The sequence below is a fragment of the Ovis aries genome, chromosome 23 (assembly GCF_016772045.2).
Source record: "Ovis aries strain OAR_USU_Benz2616 breed Rambouillet chromosome 23, ARS-UI_Ramb_v3.0, whole genome shotgun sequence".
NCBI lineage: Eukaryota > Metazoa > Chordata > Mammalia > Artiodactyla > Bovidae > Ovis > Ovis aries.
In genome coordinates this window covers 22552473-22573827 of record NC_056076.1, presented here as the reverse complement: position 1 = coordinate 22573827, position 21355 = coordinate 22552473, and the positions used below count along the sequence as shown (strand labels likewise).

General features: G+C 40.3%; 1 protein-coding gene across 35 annotated transcripts in view; it reads left to right on the top strand.

Annotated features, from left to right (window-relative positions):
- Positions 1-21355, top strand: part of DTNA (dystrobrevin alpha) — a 433908-nt gene that overhangs the window by 351731 nt on the left and 60822 nt on the right. For 32 of the 35 annotated variants that reach the window (XM_060405357.1, XM_060405353.1, XM_060405347.1 and 29 more), the window contains 4 exons: positions 232-337; positions 3610-3776; positions 6247-6371; positions 11949-12032. In XM_060405357.1, the coding sequence (XP_060261340.1) occupies positions 232-337; positions 3610-3776; positions 6247-6371; positions 11949-12032 (482 nt within the window). Of the gene's footprint in view, positions 1-231; positions 338-3609; positions 3777-6246; positions 6372-11948; positions 12033-13402; positions 13687-13761; positions 13852-21355 lie in introns of those variants that run through there. The other 3 variants (XM_060405373.1, XM_042239419.2, XM_060405343.1) reach the window with 2 other exon arrangements.

Here is a 21355-nt window from a genome sequence, read left to right as displayed (position 1 = left end):
CTCCTTGTGATAATATTGACTCAGCCTCAGGAGAGATAATCCAGTCCTGTGTAGGCTCAACTATGAAAAGCAGTTAATGTTTTGAATTCAGGACTAGTTTCAAGCTCTGTCTTTTTTTGTCTACTAGGGGTTAATTGAATGTCTTGTTTCTTCCATCTCAAATGATATTGACATAGCAGGTAAGTTAAGATTGTTCTCTGTTCTAAATTTTCGTGGGGTTTTTTGATGCAGAAAAAAGTTACCTTGAATGGTTTCTTGGACACGCTCATGTCAGATCCTCCCCCGCAGTGCCTGGTCTGGCTGCCCCTTCTGCATCGACTGGCAAATGTAGAGAATGGTGAGTAGTTGCTACTGAGCTCAGGCAATTTGTTTAACCCTTCTTTTAACTTGAAGTAACATAATTGATTTACAATGTTGTGTTAGTGTCATGTATACAGCAAAGAGATTCAGGTGTATGTACATATATATATGTACATTGTTTTCATATTCTTTTCCCCTGTAGATTATTACAGAATATTGGGTTTGGTTCCCTGTGCTGTATGTAGCGGAGAAGGCAATGGCACCCCACTCCAGTGCTCTTGCCTGGAAAAATCCCATGGACGGAGGATACTGGTGGGCTGCAGTCCATGGGGTCATGAAGAGTCGGACTCGACTGAGCGACTTCACTTTCACTTTTCACTTTCATGCATTGGAAAAGGAAATGGCAACCTACTCCAGTGTTCTGGAGAATCCCAGGGACGGGGGAGCCTGGTGGGCTGCCATCTATGGGGTCACACAGAGTCGGACACGACTGAAGTGACTTAGCAGCAGCAGCAGCAGCTGTATGTAGGTCCGTGTCGATTATCTGTTTTATATATAGGAGTGTATATATGTTAATCCCAAACTCCTAAGGCAATTATTGAAATTAGGCTATCAAGTCTATAGTTATTAAGCCAACATCATTGTTTCAGGAGGTCTGTTTAGCAGTTCTGATTTTTAATAGAGCTGACCTCTCTCCCTGATCAGCAAAGCCCTATCGGCACACTGCAAAGTTAGGATGGTCCATTCTAAAAACTTATTAAATATCACAATCTACCTCTCAGTTACAAGTAAGATGTGACTTTAAAACTCACTATAACTGAAGAAGAACCTCAATAAGGAATGTGACATTTTCTAGTATTTGTTTTAGGTCTGAACTTCCACTGTTGTCATACCTGGCATTGACTCTTTCTTCCTAAGCACTTGAACATGAATTGGTAGAGGAGATGGGGAAGAAAACTGGACGGTAGCACCTTGCTAATCCTTAGTCACGTGCTCCAAATTGTAAGCTCCCAATGGGTATAGTTATGCCAAAGAAATGAGTAATGTAACTTTTGTCATGTACTTTTATTTTTATAAAAGCAATTATTTCTATGATAAAAGTAATTATCCCACAGCTGGGCATACACACCGAGGAAACCAGAACTGAAAGAGATACATGTACCCCAATGTTCATCACAGCACTGTTTATAATAGCCAGGACATGGAAACAACCTAGATGTCCATCAGCAGATGAATGGATAAGAAAGCTGTGGTACATATACACAATGGAGTATTACTCAGCCATTAAAAAGAATACATTTGAATCAGTTCTAATGAGGTGGATGAAACTGGAGCCTATTATACAGAGTGAAGAAAGCCAGAAAGAAAAACACCAATACAGTATACTAACACATATATATGGAATTTAGAAAGACGGTAATGATAACCCTCTATGAGAGACAGCAAAAGAGACACAGATGTATAGAACAGTCTTTTGGACTCTGTGGGAGAGGGAGAGGGTGGGATGATTTGGGAGAATGGCATTGAAACATGTATACTATCAGGTAAGAAACGAATCGCCAGCCTATGTTCGATACAGGATACAGGATGCTTGGGGATGGTGCACAGGGATGATCCAGAGAGATGATATGGGGTGGGAGGTGGGAGTGGGGTTCAGGATTGGGAACTCATGTACACCCGTGGCTGATTCATGTCAATGTATGGCAAAACCAATACAGTATTGTAAAGCAAAATAAAGTAAAAATATAATTTTTTTTAAAAAGTAATTACTATTGGCATATCCAAACTTGAATATGAAATACAGTTCAGAACAGGTTTAAAGAAATTTAAACAGGGAACAATTCAATGCCTCCATCTGCTCTTTAGATATTCTCATTTATTGTTTAATTTAACTCTGGGAATTCTCCAGCCTTAAATAGAAAATAATTTATCCCCTATCTCTTACTAGACTCTTCTACACATTTCTTTAATATACATTGGGGTTAAAGTTAGCTTAACTTTAAATTCCCATTTAGAACACTTGGTGTCTGCGCTTATTATCTCTCTTAGTTCAAGTTATAAATTTATTCTGTTTTGCTCATGGAGAAGATTTAAAGAAAGATCTCATTAGATTCTCTGTAATCGCTAACAATCATAGGTTTTTTTATGCTTCTTATTCATCTGCTAGAGCAAAGAGCAGTCAAGATCCAGATCATGTGGGGTGAATTCGTATTACTGTTTGTAGTCTGAGAACTAGTCATTCTCCAATTATAAAGTTGTAATTTCATGCCTTCTCTCAGTATTTCCTGTTGCAGAAAATGAGTTCTTTAGACCATGTCCCAGAAGAGTTGTCCCTAAATTCAGGTCTTTCCCAAGAGCCAGAAAAGGAGGATATAATACTGGTTCAGAAGACACTGTGTTCAAAATTTGGTTCTGTCTTTGTTTCTACAGTTTACTTTTTATCTTTATTTTATTTTATTTTTTGCATTGTTTTCCCTGGCTGGTTAGCCAGAGAGTAACTTTGCCAAAGGCAAGAATTGTTCTTGTTGTTAGTATCTTTAGCTCATAACATACAATTACTTGGATCTGATCGTTTGTTAGCTTCGAGTCTCATACCTTGCCTGCTTTGTAACTCAAATTTCCTGCCAGAGAAAGTGTCTCTTGAACTATCTGAATTAGAACTGAACTCAGATAATTTGTCCATCTCTTTGGGCCCCTATCGATCTGCCTCTCAGAAATTTTTTTAAAAAATCTGTTTATTAAATGAAGACAATGTCACTCATAAAATAAGCCCATTAGCTACTCTATTTTTTAAAATATAACTGAATATTCTCATCGTCCAGTTTTCCTACTCGCCTCCCATCTCTCTTCTTTTTTCTTCCTCTTGTTTTCCATTTCTCTAATATTTGCTCTCTACCCACTACCCACTGGATGAACCCATCTGTGTTCATCCATTGTGCTTCTGAGTTTTCAGTGAGCTGTGCTGGTCTCCTGGAGACAGAGAGCATCTGGGGGGAAAGGCAAGCCAGTTTGGGTAATTTACATTCTTGTAGGGTAAGGGATGGGAGTAAGATGAGTAAACAGCATTACAGAGATGTGCTGTTAAAAGAACCCCTCTCCTCCAGCCCACTTGATTTCTCCCACCCCCACACATGTGCTGGAAAAGGGTCATGAGAGTCTAGGAATAAACGTAATACTTCTCTCAGACCAAACTATCATCAGAAGTCTTGTTATTCAGCAGAAAAACGCAGTTCTTGTTGGGCTGTATTTTTCATTCTTCTGACTCATACTCTTGTTTCCTTGTCTTTTCTTCGTTTGCTTGCCCATCAGTCTTCCACCCGGTTGAGTGTTCGTACTGCCACAGCGAGAGCATGTTGGGCTTTCGCTACCGATGCCAACAGTGTCACAATTACCAGCTCTGTCAAGACTGCTTCTGGAGGGGGCATGCCGGTGGTTCCCATAGCAACCAGCACCAAATGAAAGAGTACACGTCCTGGGTAAGTTGGGTGTGTGAGTGTCCTCCAGAACACAAGGGAACAGCAAGGGGGCACACTTACCTTCTACTCGCACACTCCTCCCTTCCCCCCCGCACTGCCCCTCTTATGGGAGTCTCTGAGTCTGAACCCAGTGTAGCTTCCTAAGACAACGTATAAGAACACTCCAATGATATTACTTCTTGGTATACGGATAAATCAGTATTGATTTAGGTGACAGCCTTCTGGAACATAATCTTTTCACAGTAAGTGAAGGTTCTTTTCAATTTGGGGTGGGGTTGTGGGCATTGCCTAAAAATTATTGTTAGTTCTTTTTTTCTTTCTGGAGCTCTTTAAGGGCGTGACTGGAGTGTGAAGGAAAGACATGAAAGCATGAGGGTTTAATGATGCTATTTCATGTTATTTATTTATTTTTTTTTTTGGAAGAAGGGAAAGATTGTGGTTGTATTAGAAAATCATCTTTTCATGAATAGTGCACGTGACTAACTTGCTGGAGCTGATATGTGATACTAACATGCTGAAGGTAACCGGTCCTTGTGATGAAAGTATTCTGATACTTAGTATGATAATCTCCAGGTTCATCCATGTTGCTGCAAATGGCATTTTATTCTTTTTTTATGGCTGAGTACTAAGAAGATGCATTTTAAATCAGAATGTTCTTTTGAGGAATTATTATTAGGAACTGATATTCAGTGCAAATATATTCTATATTAATTAGACATAGCACATGTCGTAGTCTGAGTTCAAATAAGAATTCTTCACGAAGGCATTGTATACTGAGAATTTATTCCAGTTCAAATGCCACCTGCTACTATTGGCTACGTCACATGCTGAGAACTGATACAGTAGCACAGATCATGAAATACAATTTAGTATAGAAGGTAGGAGAGAATTTTCTTATTGACAGCATATTACCAGTTTTCAGATGTTGTTGTTTAGTCACGAAGTCGTGTCTAACTCTTTCGTGACCCCCTGGACTGTAGCCCGCCAGGCTCCTCTATCCAGGCAAGAATACTGGAGTGGGTTGCCATTTCCTTCTCCAGGGGATCTTCCCAGACCAGATCTTGAGCCTGCATCTTCTGATTCTTTACCACTGAGCCATCTGAGAAGCCCAGTGTGTTCTGTGTCAAATCCTAGAGGGCTGGTGTTTGAGGACTAACCCATTTTTCAATTGTTGTTTTGTGTAAATGCTGAAGTTAAATAAGGAGCCTTTTCCTTAGAGGTTGTGGACTCTGCAGTTATACGATAGGACAATGTGTTTACAGAATAGACTAGAACTCCTCACGAGGACAAAGGAGCTCTAGTGTTTATGGGGTAAAGAGCAGTCATTACTGCTGTTCCAAGTGTTCTAAGAATTCTGTCTCCTAACCAAAGTCAAAGAGGGATTTTGTGGACAGTGCTGCCATGACTTAGCTTTTAAATAATGAGGATGAAAGTCACTTCCTTATATTGCCAGTTGTGCACTCTGTGTGTCAAAGAAAGTGACAAAATTATAAATCTCTTCTCACTGAAAGGAAAAATTGGCATAAAGATTTATTATATGTGGTGGACTATTTTGATCATCTTGGCTGTGAAATATTAAACATTCCACTGGGCTAAATGAAAAAGAGATAGCATGTCCTCTGGAAAGAACATGAACCTTAAATTCTGAAGACTCAGGCTAAGTTCTGCTCTTCCTTCTAATTGGATGTGTCCAGCCGCACCTGAAAATCTTGCTTCTGGATTCCTGCAAAACCTCCCACTCCTCTCCTGCCTTCCACTCCCATCCCTCTCAAACCATTTTCTGCTCTGAAGCAATCCTTCTAGAATCAGGTCACCTCTGAGGTTTAAGCTGTTCATTGTCTCCCTCCACACCTGAGATAAAGACCGCAGGCCTGGGTGTGATATATAGGACTTCAGTGGTCTGCCTCCTGCTTTCCCTCTCCAGAACTAGATCTCCTGGCCTTCCTCCATCTGGATACCTTCCAGTCCCCTGAATTTTGTCAGAAGGACTCCTGCTGTTCATTAAATCCCAGCTGGGATATTCTGACCCCAGTGACTGCTTCCATTTCTCACAGCATTTGCTGACACTGATGGCTAATTCCAAGCATTTTGGTTCCAGCAATGAGCCAACTCCTTGTCTTGGAGTAAATTCTCAAAGAAGAGTCCCTGAATGAATAGATGAACATATATCATGGAAGGGCTTCCAGGTGGCACTAGTGGTAAAGATTACCTGCCTGCCAAAGCAGGAGACCTGGGTTCGATCCCTGGGTTGGGAAGATCCCCTGGAGGAGGTCGTGGCAACCTACTCCAGTATTCTTGCCTGGAGAATCCCAAAGACAGAGGAGCCTGGTGGGCTAGAGTCCATGGGGTCGCAAAGAGTCAGACACAACTAAAACAGCTTAGCACACAGCATAGTATGAAAGCAAATCATCTGATAAAATGTTACGTAAGTGTTGATTGTTAACACTTGAACCTTTGTTCTTCCGTCCAGAAATCACCTGCTAAGAAGCTAACCAATGCGTTAAGCAAGTCTCTGAGCTGTGCTTCCAGCCGTGAGCCCTTGCACCCCATGTTCCCTGACCAGCCTGAGAAACCACTCAACTTGGCCCACATTGTGTGAGTATCTGCCCTCCACACTGAGAGACAGCTCTTCATTGACATGTGTGCCGATCCATACAAAGACAATTTCCTGTCAGTTGTCAGGGACCGAGTTTTAGATTTTATTTTCTTAAAGAAAGAATGAAACTCAGGTGATTATATATATATATATATATATATATTCTTTTTTTTTTCATGAAGAAGTATACAATACTTCTGCCCGGAAGTACAAGAACACAGCACCATATAATTCACCTCGAAGTAGAAAATAGTCAAAAATTTTATAGTTATGAAATACAGATGTTAGTGAAGTTTACACAATTGGACATTAATAATCAGTGGGATTACCATGATCAGCCAATAGTAAAGCATCCTATACCTTAACATCATGTGTGCTTTGAGCCCCTAATCCAGAAGCCCACTGTCTCTGTTCTCTGCAGAGCCAGCCATAGTAAAGATGCCAGCAAAGATGGAAATTATTGCTGTGGTTATTGTTTTCTCCCAAGTTACATAACTTTAGAAGAATCATGGCTTGTGTAAGGGAGGGTTGAAGAGGAGGGATTGCTGGGGAAATTCAACAGATGATCCAAAAGCAGACTTAAAAAATTTCTCCAAAGTGTGTGTGAGTTTGAGTAGCAGAGGGTACAGGGTCAAGGAATGGTGCTACCACTCACATCTTCCATCTCCCAAAAGCCCCTCCCCCTGGGGCCCTCTCTCAGGCCTCGGTGGCTCAGAAAACAGGAGGTTCAGGCAGAAGAAAGTATTTCTTCCTTGGTGATGTCTCGGGCTCAGAAGAAGAAAGAAATTCATTAGCTATTTTGGGGCTACAGTTAGGAATTTGGTAGTCGCAGGGGCCTCAAGAAGCTTCTAGAACAGGCAGTTCCTCTCCTGAACTGAATTTTGTTTTGTGCAGTTCAGCACTGCCTCTTGTTCTGCAGGGCACATGTTTGCCTGCTGACATCAAGAGGTGGGCTGATGAGACCTCTGAATGTTAGGAATCCACCAAGACAAGGTTATTGCTTCAGGTGACTGCGAGCATGGCCCCTTAGAGGCATTGTGGTGGACCGCAGAGCCTTAGGAAGGCAGTGACTCTTTCCCCGATGGACCTAAACAGATCCTGACAAACAACTGTGCTGAGCATGTCTGAGGAATTTGTATAAATCTCATGGGCTCTGTTTGGTTTACTTCTGTGTGCACTCTGAGGATTCGTTGTCCCCAGCAATCCGCACAGTCTAGAAGCATCCAAAAACTAATGTAAACTGATTCTGTAGAATGTAGTTGACTTATTTTAAGAAATTTTGCTCCTAAAAATAAGCCTCAAAGTAAACCAGGGGTAGAAAGAGCTGGGAAGTATCCCAAAGGACCAACCACTTGCAGAAAGTGATCTCATGCAAGCTGTTCTAAAGTCTCGACTTACTTCCCCATAGCCAGGGACAGTCACTTAGCTATCCATGAATGAACAAAAACTCAGAGTAGGTTTGGGCTGGCTGGCTGGGCCACAGAGTCACTTCTATCAGGCCTCCTTGGGATTACCCTCCAAGAGAGCAGCATTCAATCCGAGCTGATGGGTGTGGGATAGATAGTTAGAGGGTGGACAGGGTGGACAGCCTGGCTCCAAGAGCTTTGGAGCAGATGGAATGAGGATGAGGCCTCCCACCTGGAGACAGAATTAAGAAATGAGGCCACGTGTGTGAGTAAAGCCAGCCTCATGTCAGTCACACTGGGCTCTGTGCCCAGTCAGTGCAAGATTGAGAGTGTGTGTGGGTGTGTGGGGGTGTGAGATTTAGTTGACCAATGAGTAAAAATGTTTTAACTTTCATTTATATTGACAATATGATCTGATATGTTATTCACTGAACTGAGGGCATCAGCTACACAATTTGGATTCCATGGAGAGTTTCAGGACTCCCCTAAAATTCTACACGAAATGTGCCTTCTTCTGCTAAAAGTCCCATAAATTTAACCAGATTATTATAACAGTCCTTGAATCCAAACACTGATCTGTACTCACTGATGTTTTCATGGTGAATGTCAGTTTTAAAGGACAAATTGAGATGCCTTGTTATACAGTAGTTAGGGCATCAGTCTCATAAAAGAAAAATTGTATGAAATATTTAATTGTTGAAATAACACACAAGAAATTCCAGATGTACAATATCCAATTGATATTAGAACAGATTTGTTCCTATTATTTTATCTTTAGACATTTTTATAATTGTTATTCCCCAGATGTTATTTCCCTGAATAGATATACATGTTCTTTTTTATATGGATGGGGATATCCAAGACTTCTAATCTGAAAATATACTATTCATTTAGCTATTCTAAATCATCATAGGCATGTAAAAGCCACTTCCGTGGTGATATTTTGGTGTTTTGGCATTTGTTCTTATCTATTGTATTGCTTGTAAATATTATCATGATTAACTGTCTCTATTCTATTCAATTCTTTTGCTGCCAAAAGAGATACTTGGTAAGTAGTTCAATAATCTTCAGTACACTCAAAACAAGTGAGAAACAAGAGGCTAGTTTAAAACTAATTCTGCCTTTAAGCTGAGCATTTTCATTTTATGAAAAGAATGCCAAAGTAATTTGGCATGTGATTGTAGAGGAAATATATCCTTTTGAAAACTTCTGTTTGGTGCCAGGGTTAGCCCCTGTGTCCCAGGTTCAACATTTTCATGATGAACCTTACACATAAGGCCATTTACTTGTTGTTCAGTTATTAAGTCATGTCTGACTCTGCAACCCCATGGACTGCAGCACGCCAAGCTCCTCTGTCCTCCACTATCTCCCAGAGTTTACTCAAATTCTTGTCCATTGAGTCAATGATGCCATCCAGCCATCTCATCCTCTGTCGTCCCCTTCTCCTCCTGCCCTCCTCCCAGCATCAGGGTCTTTTCCAATGAGTCACCTCTTCCCAGCAGGTGGCCAGAGTATTGGAGTTTCAGCTTCAGCATCTGTCCTTCCCCTGAATATTCAGGGTTGATTTCCTTTAGAACTGACTGTCTGATCCCCTTGCAGTCCAAGAGACTCTCAACAGTCTTCTCCAACACCGCAATTCGAAAGTGGCAATTCTTCAGCTTTAGGCCTTCTTTATGGTCCAACTCTCACATCCAGAAATGACTATTGGAAAAACCATAGCTTTGACTATATAGACCTCGGTCAGCAAAGTGATGTTTCTGCTTTTTAATGCTCTCTCTAGGTTTGTCATACACAGTGTATTAAAGAGCAAAGACTAAGGAACTGCAAATTCAGCTTTGTGGTAACCAGGTTCAAAAGAGTAAATGTACCAAGCTACTTAGAAAGCATTCTAGACCCTCTTGTTTTCTCATTTCCTAGAGAGAGAGCAAGATGGAGACATTTATAAACAGGCAAAAGAAAACCAGAAATGCCAAGCTGATTTTTTTTCACTTTTTTCAAAGTTAAAATGAAAATATTTCATTCTGCTTCATGTTTTAAAATCTGATATAACCTAACCTTTCAAAATTCACAGAGCACGTTTGTTTGAAATTAACATCCTTCTTATAAAGTGAAAGTGTACTGTTCAAAGCAGAATTAGCTTTAAACTAGTCGCAGGTATTAGACATATCCTAGATAAGTAGTATAAAACAATAAGTTTTCAGAATTTTGGCTAATATGTTTGAGTAGATTAAATAGCAATCCTACTATTTTGACCTCACCAAACATAGAATGTGTCTTTAAAAAAATTTGAGAACACAGCTTAGCACCAGGTACTGGGAACCTAAAGTTTCAATGAATTTTTGCATTTTGTGCTGACATTTGAAAACCTGCCATGTGTCATGTCCATTCTCATAAATCCATTGGGACAAACATGTCTCCTTTTTTCCTAGAAATCCCTTCGTTGTAGAATCCAAACTAATTCCTGTTTCCTAAGATAAAAATTAAACCTTCACAAATGTGACTTGATCGAGTCAACACAAATAGATTCTATAGGCTACTGTATTCATCTTTCATCTTTTAAAAATTCTGTACTGTCAAACTCACATGTAGCATTATAGTGAAACCAAAATTTCCTGACTCAGAACACCACCCTGCCCTGTCACCCAGCTTCTGAACTCTGAATCCCTTCTCATCGTACCATGGAACACCTGAATCTAAAATGAGACTAAAAACTGCGTGGAGATGAGGCAGGGATCTTAGCTCTATCATTTTACCTGAACTAAGACCTCGCTGATAGGGAAAGAATAACAAGGTGAGGTGCAAACTGAGATGAGATGACAGATGTGATGCAGTTGATATTTAGGCTAGGCTTGTGGACAGTTCTGAGGAATACTGAACCCTATTTTCTTCCTCTCATAATATAGAAAACAACTGTTTATGGGCTGCCTTGCACTGTATGTCCAGATAACAGAAAGTCAGTAAATCCCTGTGGTGCTTAGTTGCATCTTCCCTTAGAACAAAGGTCAAAGAAGGCGCAATATGATTTTGCAGCTGGGACCCTACAGACAGGGAATACCAGGAGAGGGCCATCATCATGTGAAAAAACAGGATGAAGTTTCTGTAGAATCCTCCTCTTTCCAAGAAGATTTGGAGTCTGATTATCCTCAAATTTTCTGGGCTTCTCTTTTTAGAAGGCAGTGCGTGTATACTCAGTCACTACTCAGTCATGTGCGACTCTTTGAGACCCTGTGGACTGCAGCCCACCAGGCTCCTCTGTCCATGGGATTTTCCAGGCAAAAAAACTGGAGTGGGGTGCCGTTTCTTTCCAAGGGATCTTCTGACCCAGGGATTGAACCTTCATCTCCTGCTTTGGTGAGAGCTTCCCTGGTGGCTCAGATGGTAAAGAATCTGCCTGCAATCCAGGAGAACTGGGTTTGATCCCTGGGTTGGGAAGATTCCCCTGGAGAAGGGAACGGCAACCTGCTCCAGTATTCTTGCCTGGAGAATTCCATGGACAGAGGAGCCTGGCAGGGCTACATTCCATGGGGTCACAAAGAGTCGGACATAATTGAGCAACTAAGCACACTCCTGAGTTAGCAGGCATGTTATCGCTGAACCACCTGGGAAACCCATTTAGAAGGTAGTTGGCTGCCTCAAAATCCTCACTCCATCCAAGAATATGACTCTACACCAAGGCTCAAAGCTCAAAAATAAACATTCCTGTGGTATCCAGAGATCTTTCCCACTCAATGTTTAACAGACATTCTGTCTTCTCAAGGAAATTTAAATTCCCAAAACACTTCAAGAATTGAATTGGAAAATGTAAAAATTCATGTTGATCCTGGGTAAGATAGGAACTGGGCTTTCCAGGTGGCTCAAGTAGTAAAGAACCTGCCTGCCAATCCAGGAGACATAAGAGACACAGGTTCAATCCCTGGATCAGGAAGATCCCCTGGAGGAGACCGTGGCAACGCACTCCAGTATTCTTGCTGGAAGATCCAGTAGATAGAGGAGCCTGGCAGGCTACAGTCCATGGAGTCGCAAAGAGCCAGACATGACTGAAGCGACTTAGCATGCACACACACAAGATAAGAACTCTGACTTCCCAGCTTCTTTCCTTGAGGGATTGGATAGTTTTATCTTGTGACTTTTACTTGTTTTAACTTTCTATCCACGTTGTGCTTTTTTTAGGCCACCCAGACCTGTAACCAGCATGAATGACACCCTGTTCTCCCACTCTGTCCCCTCCTCAGGAAGTCCTTTTATTACCAGGAGGTAAGTTCCAGTCCTATTATGAAACAAACCGTCTCTTTGATAATGAGCCTTGATTCTGTGGCAAAAAAAAAAATATTCTCATATAAGCCAAGAGCAGAAGATTATTATTAGCAACTCGTTTGTAAATATCTGTCACAAGGCGTCAATTTCATTCATTTGGATGCTTTCAGAGAAGGCAGGGATGGCTTTGGGGATGAAAGTCACTCCTGGAAACTGGCACTTACAATCCATCCATAGTAAGAATGCACAGTATGTTTGTTTTACTTCTAACACACATGCATTATATCTCATTGAAAAAGTCACTTTCATAGCACCTGGAATGGCCCGTTTAACCTGGGGAATTGGCATCTCAAGATGCAATAAGGAATTATGATGGACATTCTGAAGCATCTCATAACATAAAATTCCAGGTATATAAGAATCTTCGCAGTAAATTCTAGAGTTCCTGAGGCTAGAGGCTCAAATCCAAATTTGGACATATGGTTTCTACATAAGTAATTCATGGATAAGAACAAGAACTTTAAAAAAGAGAGAGAAAGAGAGTGGATACAGATCTCATTTTTGCACAAAGGTCCATCGCCATGTAAGCAAAGAGGTGAAGCAGATACTTCTCCTAAAACCAGTGCAGTGAATAGGCAGAGGTCAAGACATACTTCAAGTCATTTGATCAAATATCACAAATAAAGCACCAGGGAATTATTTTAGAAATACAGGGAGAAGGCTCACAGGAAAGCAGGAACAAAGGTGAGGAAAATTGGAACGGGGAAATGAATGAGAGATTTAAAATGCCTTTCAGTAGGAAAAAAATAAATCAAACAGCCTCGTGTGTTTCAAAAACAGTCATAATCAATCTTTTCCTCGAAGAGTTGCTAAGGCATCAGTTTCCCTGTAATATCCTGGGATGTTCTAGTGAAGATGTGCAGATAGTGAGACTTAGAACACTGCTGATTTTTCCCTTGAGTCGCTGGATTTGCCCGTCATCAGGAACCTGAGATGAAGACGTTCCCCATAAATGTAATTAGTGGAATAAACAGAATGTGGTCATTCATGATGTTTACTTCCTGTGAATCCAGCCAGTCTGTAACAAATAAAAATGCAGAGGCATTTGAGCAACAGAACCTCCGCAGTGAAATCCTATGGTTGAAGCCCTCAGTATGTTCCTTTAGCATTCCTTTTCAGAATCACCAGCAAATTCAACCATCTTTTCGAAAAAAAAAAAACCAAAATTATGAACTGTAAAATCTATTAGAAGCACGGGCCTGTGCCTTTATGTCAGGAAAGAGATTCTTGTATTAGGAAGCTCTGCATTCTGTGAATGTCCAGCAGAGATAGACCCCATCCTTACTGAAGGTCATTTTATATCATTTCAGCTCGGACGGTGCTTATGGTGGATACGTCTAGATGGATAACATGGCTTCTTCTACTCTAAACTATTCCTATAATACTTTGAGCTGTTCTGCTTCCTCCAGGGTGCATGGTATCCCTTAACCCAAAATAGGATCATTTCCCTTTTTTCCCATTTTCAGTCCTTCTAGAATGTTCCCTCTGAACCACAAGCACGTTGTTCACAATTTGCAGTTCTTGCTGTCCTCACAGAGGTTGGCCTCTGGTTTCTGTTCTAAGGGTGCTGTTCAATAAAGCTGTGTACACTGAACATCCTTCCTCTCTGAGTGGGCCTTGCTCTGTCCATGGGAGGTTTTAACGAGGTCTCATTGTTTGCATCCCTCAGGTTACCTGAGGGGATAAGTGCATCCAGCCCTGTGGCTGAGGAGCATTCACTCATAAAGCTGTATGTAAATCAGCTTGAACACGGCACACGGTCAGTATCCCAGCCCTGAATCACTAATCGTAGTAGTAGTTCCATAGCTAGACTGCTGGTCCTACGTCATCACTAAAATCCCCTTGTAGTTTGGGGATTGGATGGAAAAACAGGTTTTCTGGGGGTTCATGAGATTCCATTGAGAATTCCCAACTTGAGCTGCAGTGCTTGGTTCTTTTCTTTCTTTTCCACTTCTCCGCTTCTTTAACTGATTTTGTCTTCATACCAGTATGTATGAGATGTGTATGTGTGAAGAGTACCACATTGGATCTCCTTCTTTGGATGATTCTCTGCTTTGGTACAGTTTGTAAAACCCCAGATGGTGATTCCTTAGACTCTTGTATTAAAGAGGCTCATGGAATGCTTCCAGCCCTAACTGGATGAGACCAGGACAACATCACATGGCTAGACCATATTGTAGTAAAAGACTTCAGGATTTATATCCTTCTGTCCCACTGGGCTTGGACCAATTTTCCCCCAGGTAAGCAGTCTGATTCCTACTGAAGCAGCAATTAAAAAAAAGAAAAAAACAGTTTCAGACTCTGAGTGCTTAATTTTTAATATCTGATAATGCTGGTGGTGATCCACTGTTTATTTCTTAGCCATGACCATACACTAAGGTTGATGGAAACCATCATGCCAACTGTGGACATCATTTAAAGGCACTGATCTCCCAACAACTGGAACTGAACCAAAGAATTACGACCTAGAGCTCAGCCCTGACTCCTACCTCATTGTAACTGCCCCTTTGAAAATCTGATAAAACCTAAACAAGCCAAGAGTGGTGCTGGTCAGTGTAAAGGCCACATTAAAAAAGTAGTTTGCCACGAGATATTTTACTTAGTCTGAGTTTTTGGTCTTTGGTATAATGACAGATCTTACAAAGATAAAGCAGAATGAGGATGAATTGAAATCACTACTCCAGAATCCTTGCCACAAACTCTTGGCATTCCTCACCTAGAGTCCTTTTACAAGCGTACACTTTGATCTTCAAAAGGTGCGAGGGTCTATCTTTGAAGTCTTTTGACATCCTAGTAACCTAACTCACACATATTTATGAGGGTATAACTCTGGCTACTACCGCCATCTCCCCCATCCCCTCTTCTGATATCTATTTCTAGCTACATACTTGATTAACTTTTCCCTTAAAAGAGGGAATTCTCAAAGATACTCTCCCTTAACCCTTTGAAGTCTGTGTGTGTGTGTGTGTGTGTGTGTGTGTGTGTGTGTAAGAACTCAGTGCTATTTAGCTGTTAGATACAGTGTGGATCAAATAATGCAATTCATGAACTAATTCACTTCATTCATTTTCTTGGTCATAACTATATCCCTGCTGCTGCTAAGTCACTTCAGTCGTGTCCGACTCTGTGCGACCCCATAGACAGCAGCCCACCAGGCTCACCCATCGCTGGGATTCTCCAGGCAAGAACACTGGAGTGGGTTGCCATTTCCCTAAACCTAGATTATTTTGTTATAAATGCATGAATTTATAAGAAAGGGAAGTGTATTATCATCCCTAGGTAAAAAGCTCCAATATATGATGTATGATATATGATAGGGCAGCTGCATTAAACTTATGAAAGATAGCTTGCCATTATGGCAAATATTATTGCAAGAGCTGACTACAGATTTGGGCCCAAAAGGCCCTGTTTCTCCTCACTGCCCACAGCCTTGTGCCCTCTGAGTATCTGCTCTGTCTCTTTCGGCATCATGCCCTTTGTAAAATCTTAATTATCTGCCCAAATCCTTCCCTCATTTATGTGAGAGAGCTAACCAGTCCTTTCTTGTGTAAAATGTTTCACTAATTATGGCTATTCTGGCCATTTCTTCATACAATAAGGGCATTCTAAAAGTTTTAATTGTTAGATTCTTTTACTTTCAAATTTAGAAACATCTCTTCCATATATTTGCACATACAGCCTCTAAACTCTTAACTGCTCACAAAAAGAATCACTTTGGCTATTATGTATACCATCTAGCCAGATCTGATCACTGTCCCAAATGTTAGAGCCTGGCTTAGGATTCATAGTGTTGAACACAATCTAACATACTGTTTTCTGGTTTATCACCATGTTATTTGGTTAATTACTAATACTGTCTCAGGTCCAGGTGTACATATGGGGAAGATAGACTGCCTACCCACGCATTTCCTAAATCCTGATCCTTTTCAATGAAAAAGCATTTGCGAGTTATTTTTCTTGGTTGACTGGTTGGTCAGTTGGTTGATTTGCTTGGATTTTCAACCACAGAAAGGCTAATTCTCTATGTCATTTTTCCTTTTTCCAAATGAAACTTTGCCTTCCCAAAGAGTCTTTACCTAACAATCCAGATTTTTAATCTGATGTATACTATTCAAACTAAACTTGAAGCATCTGTGCTTTGGTAATCAAAAGTGAATAGAAACAAAACTGAGGTACTGAATTCAGCCTTTGCTTCTGAAAATCAGTTTTTTTCATAGGTAATATTTTCTGAGATTAAAGCCTTTTCCTTTTCAGTCAGGAAAGCAGGTAAATTTATAAATCAGCATCATAAAAACAGGTATACACTTAGAAATCAACCACCTGAAGATTTCTTCTTTCTGTTCTTTAGGGTTATGTTGTATGAAATTTGAAATAAACACTGTCTGCAAATATTTATCCCATGTAGCTTTCTTTATTCCCAGAGTTCCACTGAGATGCTAGATTTTTTTCAAACTTGAATTAAACTGATCTTTGAACTCAACTCTGTTCCCTATACTAAAATGTTAGGATATAATTAAATATGCAGTCACCTCTTCTTCACTCTTTACTAGAGTTGCTTAGTTGCTGTCTGTGTGTGCCCCATACCCAGCAAACTTTTTAGGCATCTCTTGGCAAAAATACAATTGATAATGGCTTGATACTATCTGGGGAACACAGTAAATGTAGTGAATCAAATATGACCTAGAATTCTTATTATTTCTTCCATGGTACCTGCTTAAGATGGTCTGACTTTCATGCCAGCCTGAATTGATGACAACTCATTTTCCCACTGAGACGCTCAGCTATTTTTATGCATGTTTGCTGATTTGCATGTGGAAGATACTTTACATTTCACATCAAAGATATAGAAGGCTAGATAAAGAAAGGAAACAAGAGTTGTCAACAAATTATCTCTTGAAAAACCTGACTTGTGGACTCTTTATTGTATTGTTTGATGACCTTGGCATAGTCTGTGTTAGTTATAGTGATAAGCAAAATGTTATTCCCAACTGACAGATAAGGAGGAAGCCATGTTTACAAGTCATTCTTCATAACCCCAAACACCAAAAAGTTTATCAATTATTTAAGAATAAATAAAAAAGGAAATATCTGTTCTTAATTTGCCATGGTTCAAATATCATTTTCCATTTAACCATTGTAATGATAATTTATTTACATTATATTATTGCTCTATGCAAGACTGTTATTTAAATCTTGTTACTTTCATGTTAAACAAAAGAGAAACATTTGGGTAGAGCTAATGTAATAACACAGCATAAGCAGAAGTGGTTTTTAAAACTATATGGCAGGTCTAAGTGAAAACCCAAGGAATATTTGTGTGTGGTTTTGTTACCTAGCTTGTGTGCATGCGTCCTAAATCACTTCAGTCGTGTCCGACTCCATGCAGCCCTATAGACTGTAGCCCCCCAGGCTCCTCTGTCCATGGGATTCTCCAGGCAAGAATCCTGGAGTGGGTTGCCATGCTCTCCTCCAGGGGATCTTCCCAACCCAGGGAGCGAACTAAGGTCTCTTAAGACTCCTGCATTGACAGGCAAGTTCTTTACCACTAATGCCACTAGAAAACCCCAAAATGTTTGCACTTAAGAAAAAATCCTGACATCAGTTGTCATCCTCTGAAACTAAAGGGTGAATTTAAATAAATAAATATGAAATATTTTGAAATCATTCTGTCCTTCCAGAACCCATTATGTCACAGTGTGTGTGTGTGTGTGTGTGTGTGTGAAAATTTTTAGAAGACAATTTTTCTTCTTATATGTTCTTTTCCTATACTCCTTATACAGAGTATAAAAAGGAATTGATGAAAAAATAAGAGAATTTTTTAGAAAAGAATAACCTAAAGGATTATTTCCAGCCCCTTTTCTTTCAGCAGAACACATGAAATTCAAATTTCACCTGGTCATACCTCCCGGGTATGATTGTCCCCACACCCAGTAATGAACAAATGTGTGCAGAAGGAAGTCTTTATCCAGTGGCAGGGCCTGGTGAAAAGAAAATAACGATAATAAGAGAACGAGGCAGGTATACACACAGTCTTAGGATGGTAGCTTTGCTTCTCCTTGGGATTCAGATTAGAAAAGATTCATCACCCACAGTCGAAAGGAGCCCCGGGTAGTTTCCAGTTTCAGAGCTAAAAAGGAGGAATACATTTGAATTTAAAGACGAGGCATGCCGAAGATGTAGAAGCTCCAAGAGCTAGCAGTGCAGAAGAGCCAATGGGATGTTTGATATCCCAGAAGCAGTCACTTCTTTTAAAAAAAAAAATTTTTTTTTTATTGGAGGATGATTGCTTTATAATGTTATGTTGGTTTCTGCTGTATGGCAATGTGAAATCAGCCATAAGTGTACAGACAATAGCCAGAAAACGGAAGCAACCTAGATGTCCATCAGCAGATGAATGAATAAAGAAATTGTGGTACATATATACAATGGAAGACTCATTGGAAAAGACCCTGATGCTGGGAAAGATTGAGGGCAGGAGAAGAAGGGAGGAACAGAGGATGAGATGGTTGGATGGTATCACCAACTCAAGGGACATGAGTTTGAGCAAGCTCTGGGAGATGGGGAAGGACAGGAAAGCCTGGCATGCTGCAGTCCATGGGGTCGCAAAGAGTTGGACACAACTGGGAGACTGAACAACAAATATGCAATGGAATATTACTCAGCCATAAAAAGGAACAAATTGAATCAGTCGAAATGAAGTGGATGAACCTAGAGCCTGTTATACAGAGTGAAGTAAGTCAGAAGGAGAAAAGCAAATATCATCTATTAACACATATATATGGAGTCACTTCTGAATAAGGCTCTAGGTTCCAGTGTTGCCAGATCCCAGAGGCCGCAGTGAATTGGAAGTATCACCAATCTTCTCCAAGGAAACTGCCAGAGCTACAAAATGAAAGTTTAAACATCAAAATTACTCTATGAAATATTGTGAGGGTACATTGCTTTAAAGAGATCATCAAAAACTACTTGATGTCACTACCTTAACAACAATTCAGGAGAAAATTTGTTTCACTTTGCTTCCTTCCTTCAAGCTCCTTGTAAGCTGCAGAAGCTATTCTGGTAAAGATATTTCATATGAAAAGTCTTTATAGAGCCAAGTTTTAAGTGCAACCTGCCTCTTTGTCTGCTTTCTCAGTTCTTGATCCATTTCAGTTGAGTGCCTTTTTCCTCTATTTTCATCATTCACTTGGCTTCCTCTATACTATTTTTAAATTTATTTAATTTTCTCTTTTGGCTATGCCACCCGGCATGTGGGAATCTTAGTTCCCCGACCAGACATCAAACTCGCACCCCCTGCACTGGCCGCAGAGTCCTAACCACTGGACCACCAGGGAAATCCCTTGGCTTCCTCTACCCATGGTCATAGTTTTGGCTTCCCAGTAATAAATGAGGAGGAGAAGAATTCGAGGTACTAGGTAGTATAGAAACCATGTGGACAGTGAGGACCAAATGTCAGAAATGCTCTTGGCACCAGATGCTAAGAACTGTAGCAAAATAAGATAAACGGTTTATTTCCACAAACTCATAAATGTAGAGAATGTCACCCCTATATATACCAAGAACTACTTTCCGTAAGGATTCATGTGGGAAAGGAAAGGAACATGAAAGGAATTAAATGATGCCTTTGAACCAGCACTGGCAAGGGCCAAGGCAAAGAAAATGGCAACAGAAAGATAGGAGATGCATGTGTACATCTGCTAGTCCCTTTGAGGAAGGAAGGGACTGGGAAAGAGCAAGGGGGACAGGTAAGTGGGGGCGAGGAAGGAGAGAAGGGCCCAAAGCACTGGAGAGACAGAAAGAATGCGCCACCAAAGGAGAGAATCTGGGCAACAGCTTGCTTTCTGCTGCCAACCCTGCACCATCGTGATGTCAGCAGGTCTCCTCCAGTGCCCGAGCTCGCCAGTGAGTAAGTGGTAGGACACACACAGCTTTGTTAACACATCACCTTTCTCCCATAAGGCATCACCCGAGTAATTTGTAACAAACACATCCTCCTGGTTGATCCTCCCATGTTTCTTTTTATTTCCTTCTTGCACACTCAACATCAGAGGTTGTGATTGTGTAATTTTTAGGCCTTTGATTTAAGGAAATAGCACAATTTCTGCGACTCAAGGTACGAAGTAGCATATGTAACAAAGCAGAGAAATAGTTTCAATTGGAGGGAAGAATTCTATTTCACTTAGTGTTTGAGTGGTTTTACAGGGCTCTGAAATCAATTATATAATAGGTAGATCTATTTTGTGTTATTAAAAAAAAAAAAGTTGAGGGAGCTGACTGGGCAGTGGTAGGACTGTAGTTACTGGATAATGAGCGTAGAGGGCTTTGCTATCTTGGTGGGATGGTGGGAAAACCACTCCAGTGGCTTAAAGTGGTTATTTGGCCCTGACAGCATGTTTCATAGTCTTAGAAGCTGAAAATCAATGTGCTGTTAAAAAAGCTTAGCTTCATCAGAAAAGCAAATTCTCCTAGAGCATTAATTTCATTTTTAAAGTCAATTTTGTTTGTGTGCAGTTGTACTTTTTGAGTAATGGGTACAGTCCTGAAAAGCTGAATGAAATCATATATTTAACAAACCCATGACTACCTACCTACTCTACAGTAGATATTTTTTATAGATAAAATTTGTTTTCAAATTTACCATGAGCCTCACTATTTAAGGAATCTTTGTAGTATGTATTATTGTAAATTATAAGAATTCCAGTTATAATATGCATAATTTAATGTGATATTCATTTATAAATTGCTATATTTTGTGCTCTGTAGTCTGAAAAAGTGGTACTTTGTAGTAAAACCTTAAAATTTTTAGTTAAAGTTTTTGAGATTTCTAGTTGCTTTGTTTAGCCATTCTTACATTTATGGGCTTCCCTGGTGTCTCAGGTGATAGAGAATCTAGCTGCAATGCAGGAGATCAAACCTGGGTTTGATGCCTGGGTTGGGAAGATCCCCTGGAGAAGGGAATGGCTACCCACTCCAGTATTCTTGCCTGGAAAATTCCTTGGACAGAGGAGCCTGGTGGGCTACAGTCCATGGGGTCGCAAAGAGTCAGACACGATTGAGCAGCTAACACTTTCACAGTTTCACATTACATTAAGAAACTTTGGAAAAGTTGGGGAAGTTTGTGGTAAAAAATCCAAAAATTTCTATCCGAGTAATTAAATACTTGGTATTCAAACAGTCACACAGTTAATTTTTTTATTCTCCATGAAGGGAGAAAGGGATAGTTTTAAGTATATCAGTGTTGCAGGGCAAATTCTTAGCCTACA